General features: G+C 52.7%; 1 protein-coding gene across 2 annotated transcripts; it reads right to left on the bottom strand.

Moving 5' to 3' along the window:
* LOC140902698 (protein S100-A12) lies at nucleotides 1–2,401 on the bottom strand. 2 transcript variants are annotated; one of them, XM_073323048.1, is made up of 3 exons: nucleotides 2,322–2,401; nucleotides 1,703–1,867; nucleotides 1–300 (listed from the first exon to the last, which is right to left on the bottom strand). In XM_073323048.1, the coding sequence occupies exons 1-3, from the start codon at nucleotides 2,328–2,330 to the stop codon at nucleotides 127–129; spliced, it is 348 nt and encodes a 115-aa protein (XP_073179149.1). In that variant the 5' UTR covers nucleotides 2,331–2,401; the 3' UTR covers nucleotides 1–126. The 2 variants fall into 2 exon arrangements, with proteins under 2 accessions (XP_073179149.1, XP_073179148.1); XM_073323047.1 differs by lacking the exon at nucleotides 2,322–2,401 and adding an exon at nucleotides 2,180–2,298.
* Nucleotides 2,402–4,383: the final 1,982 nt, after the last annotated feature.

Below are 4,383 nucleotides of genomic sequence, written 5' to 3'. Positions count from 1 at the left end.
AACTTTACAGCAAATCTTTATTGTCTCATGGCCGGATCGTCAGACCCCACCCAGGGGGAGTCTCAGCCGCGCTCAGCTCCTGTCTCGATGCGTGTGGCCCCGGCCTCAGGCTTCAGCAGCCTGAGCTTAGTGCTGATGCTGTTGTTGCTGCTGGCCCCCCTCTTCCTGGTGGATGTGCTCATGGGTGGCGATGGTCACCCGGGTGATCAGGATCATGAACTCCCCAAAGCTGAGCTGCTGGTCTTTGTTTTTGTCCAGTTCCTTGAACAGGCTGTCGATGGCCGAATGGTCCTTCCGTGTCTGCAGGGAAATGGGGGAGGAGGGAAGTGGTGTTAATTGCCGCTGGCTCCTCGCCACACGAGGCCCGAGGATGAGGCAGGAAGCTCTCCACCCGACAGCCCCACCAGCACCCGCCTGCACTTGCCTCAGAGACCGGGGCATGAATGAGAGGGACCGCTGGGCTAAGCCAGGCTGGCCATGTGCCTGTTCTGAGGGCCAGACTTCTTTCGGTGACCATGCAGCCCGGTTACTAGGTTACAGGAGCGGGAGCCTATTTCTGCCTGCTCTGCCCTTCGGTTGCCCCCCGCGGATAATGCTCCCTACCCCTTAGGTAAAGTACACTGCGGTCTACAGCTTCAAACCATGGCAGCAGAGCTTGGCGTTTGTATTCAGCATTCAGGTTTGTAGCGCCCACTTTTCATCTCCCACCCCACCAGTTAACTGGGTCCTTAAACACTGAGTGCCTCTTGCCCTTCCCCTGATGGGCTCACTCCTGATTACAGACTAGAATGGCCCTGCTTTGTTCTCAGGGGAGAAAAATCAAATAATAGCCTCACTCTTATTATTTTTAGATTTTGGAGTGCTTTACAAAGGAGGCCAGTGTCATTTTCCTCGGGGGAAACTGAGGCACAGAGCAAGCAGGGAGTTGCCCAAGGTCACCAGCAGAGCTAGGAGGCGAACCGAGGTCACCTGAACCCTGTCCAGTGCCCTGCCCACTAGGCTATATTGCAGAAAGGGAGGAAATGCCAGCTGGCCAAGGGTCATGGGCCAGGAGGGCTGCTCCAACATAGAGCACGTGATCAGTGTGATCATCCTGAACAGGACTTTCGAGATCGGTGTGTAGAAAAGGAGTTTGGAATACACTGCGGGAGGGGAAGGAGACAGCAGAAGTAAACACAGTACAGAGCACAAGAGTGATTATCTACTGCCAGGCTGGCATCAAATGTTTACTGGCGCGCTATAGTTCCCAAAAAGCCCTTCCAAGATGTTCAGATACCGCAGTGAGGAGGGCTTTACAAGCCGAGAGAGACTCTCTGCAGCAAAACTGCACCCATTTTCCTGTTGTGAGACAGCTGCTGTTAAAACATAAACCAGAGCAAAACACTCTGCTTCTGACGTTCCTAAATTCAACAGCTTTAGACCCTGTGGCACATGTCCCAGATCTCGCCAGATTCCTTTGCAAAACTGCAGTCAATGAATGAAAGTAAAACACCTGGAATTTGGGGTGAATAGAGAGAGGAGGTGAAAGGATCTGAGCCCCATTCCATTTCTACAGACCAAGAAGTGCTGGAAAATTGTCCCCACCCTGATCTAGTTAAATTCAGTCTCTGGGCACACTCAGCTTTGCAGAACCTGGGCCAGATCCTCAGTGGAAGATCTGGCCCATGCAGAGTACAAGTTAAGCCGCACTGACTTCACTCACCTTCAGGAAGTTCACAAGATGCCTGTCAATCAGCTGCTTCAGCTCTTTCTTGGCCAGGGTGTCCCAGTGCCCGATGCGTACCGAATATTGGTGGAAAATGTTGATGATTGTCTCAATTGCTTTTTCCAGCTCAGAAAATTCCTCCTTGATCAGCGTCTGGCTAACCTGAAAGGGAAACGATTGGGCTGAATTTTAGAGAAGCCCAACTGGAAGAAACCTTAATGGACCTGATTTTCAGGCAGTGCTTGAGCAACTGCCCTGCTCTTAAAATGCCTCCCACTGGGCGGTCAAAAACTGAGGCTCCCGAAATAGCTCGTTGCCAAGATGCATCCAAAATTAGATGCATGCAAACTCAACTGGCAAGACAGCGTTCCCAGTGAGCCAGGCCTTCATCAACAGGACATGGAGCAGCCAAGCGAGGTCTGAAAGTGCTTCCAGATATTGCACCGGTTAGCTGCATTTAGGAGTCATACTCACAGATAAGGCAGGAAGAAATGGGCTGCTAAGACTCAGCCTATACGTAGGAAAAGTCCTCGTCCTTCCCCTTAAGCTGCACACTTCCAAAGAGAACATTAACGTGAGACAGGAAATTCAGGGAACCTGTTACACTTGGACTCACCTGGCTCATTTTGTGCAAGGGAAGAGCAAGAAAGAACCAAGAGCAAGAAAGAAGGTGGAATGAGGAGGGGCAGGAGGGCGTCCCCTTTTATAGTCTGTCCAGCACTCTGCTCCATCCCCCGCTTGCGAAATCCTTCTATCTCACCTGATTTCAGTACAGCGCCGTTACACACCCAGGCGTTGCCTAAGGGTTTCATGCAGTTCCTTAAATGGAATTCCTGTGGCTTTTCCTGCAACTTCAGATGCTTTGGGCTTGGCACACCGGGCAGTGTTGTTGTTCAGAGAATCCAGAGCTGTGTCCCCCACCCTTTCTGCCGCCACCACTTCCTGCTTGTGACTAAATGTCGCAACAATTGATGCGGCCTGTGTTCTCTCTCTTTCAGAAGGCATCAAAGAGCACACTTAGATGGCTGAGGGGGCTGTGGGATGGTGAGAGCAGGTCTAAGTAACGGGTCGAGTTTGGGCCCCTGCAATTTCTTGGAACCATATTATTCAGTTTTCAAAACAGCATGGGGTGTTAGTGGAAATACTTGTGAATACAGAGAAGTGCATGCCTGGGTCTTCACCTGCGAGTGTTCCTTCTTTAGATTTCAGTAGCACTAAGATGCCCAGCAGAGCTCAGGGCCCCATGGTGCCAGACGCTGCACAGACGCACAGCGAGAGACAAACCCTGCTCTAAAGAGCTTACAGTCTAGCTAGACAAAGGGGGGGAGAGGGCAAACTGAGGGGACGTGACTGCCCAAGGCGGCCCGCCAGCTCACTGGCAGAGTTTGGAACAGGACTCAGTTCCCCTGAGTCTTAGTTTACTGCCCCTCCCACTGGACCAGGCTGACCCCCATCACTGGGGAATCTTGTCTCTGTCTCTAGGCTGGGGAGGAAGATGCCCAGAGTATCTGGAGCAACTGGAGAAGGGGGGGACAGTCTGTGGCTCCTCGTTTGGGCTCCATGTGTGCATTTATTCTTGCTAATGACACGGCTGGGTTGGCCTGTCTGAGGGTGTCCTACAGCAGCCATCATCCCCACGATATCAGCCCTCGGGAAGCTCTAGCTCCCCGCAACTCCCTCACTGACTGGGGCTGAGGCCAGCGTCGGCACTGTCCAGGGAGCATTTTGTAGCCAGGCTGGATGTGCCCGGCGTGGCGTGATCAAGCCGGGGAATTGTCAAGTGGCTTCAGCATCTTTTCTATCTCCATTAAAACGCAATGTCCTGCAGCCTTCCCTCAGCCTCCCTTCGCTCATTCCCTGGGTTCCTTCCCGGACCCACCAGGGTCATTGGAACAGACTGTGCATCCCCCGGCACCTCCAGGAAGTCGGTTTTCATCACCTCCCAGCCAAGCGGAGCAGTGTGGCCGCATAGAAAGTGGAGGGCCCAGGGATGAGAGGCACCTGGGTTCAAAAGTGTCTTAATGGTGCTTAGATATAGTGGTAAAGGGTGAGTCAAAAACGCAACCACGGGATAGACAGATGGAGGAGTGACTGGGTGGATGGAAGGAGGGAGGAATGGAGAGAAGGAAGAACCGGTCATCTTCAAATGCTGCTTAAGATCCAACAAAGAAGAGAGAAAGCTGCTCTAAAGGGGCATCTTCTGATCTAGGTGGACCTTTGGATGCTGTGCAATACCCTCGTGGCCAGTGTACATCACCTGCCCCTCCCTTCTATACAGGGGCAAGTTGGAGGGGGACAAAGGTGGGCATGGCGTTCTGCCCAGTCCTTAGTGGGCACGGACGTCCCTGGGATGGCTATAGTTACATCGGGAGCTGCTTCAGCCCTTGATGGTCCCAGGAGCTGGGAGGTGGAGAGCTGGCTCAGAGCCCCCCCACCCCATCCTTTGCTGCACTGAGCATCAGCCATCAGGCTGGACCATGTTTATAATCCAATGTGGTTCCAGGGATGTAGGCCACAACAATGCACAAGCCTGCATTTTTCATGGCAAGTTTATCCTGAACTGCCTTAAGCTTAACTAGCTCTTCTGCCTCCCTGGTGTTTCTATATTTACAGAGAGCAGTCAGTTCCCCACCACCACCCTCTGTGTCCCCAGGCTAAGCAAGCAAGCTCCTTTAGTC

Source organism: Lepidochelys kempii, chromosome 24 (genome assembly GCF_965140285.1).
Source record: "Lepidochelys kempii isolate rLepKem1 chromosome 24, rLepKem1.hap1, whole genome shotgun sequence".
In the NCBI taxonomy this organism is placed as follows: Eukaryota; Metazoa; Chordata; order Testudines; family Cheloniidae; genus Lepidochelys; species Lepidochelys kempii.
Note: the sequence above shows the minus strand (reverse complement) of the source record. Positions and strands in the feature narration are given on the sequence as shown.

Coding starts and splice junctions, on each gene's coding strand:
- LOC140902698 (XM_073323047.1), bottom strand. CDS start 2,275: ATGTTCTCTTTGGAAGTGTGCAGCTTAAGGGGAAGGACGAGGACTTTT. Junction 1,868..2,179: donor CATTTCTTCCTGCCTTATCT/GTGAGTATGACT, acceptor TTTCCCTTTCAG/GTTAGCCAGACGCTGATCAA. Junction 301..1,702: donor ATCTTGTGAACTTCCTGAAG/GTGAGTGAAGTC, acceptor ATTTCCCTGCAG/ACACGGAAGGACCATTCGGC.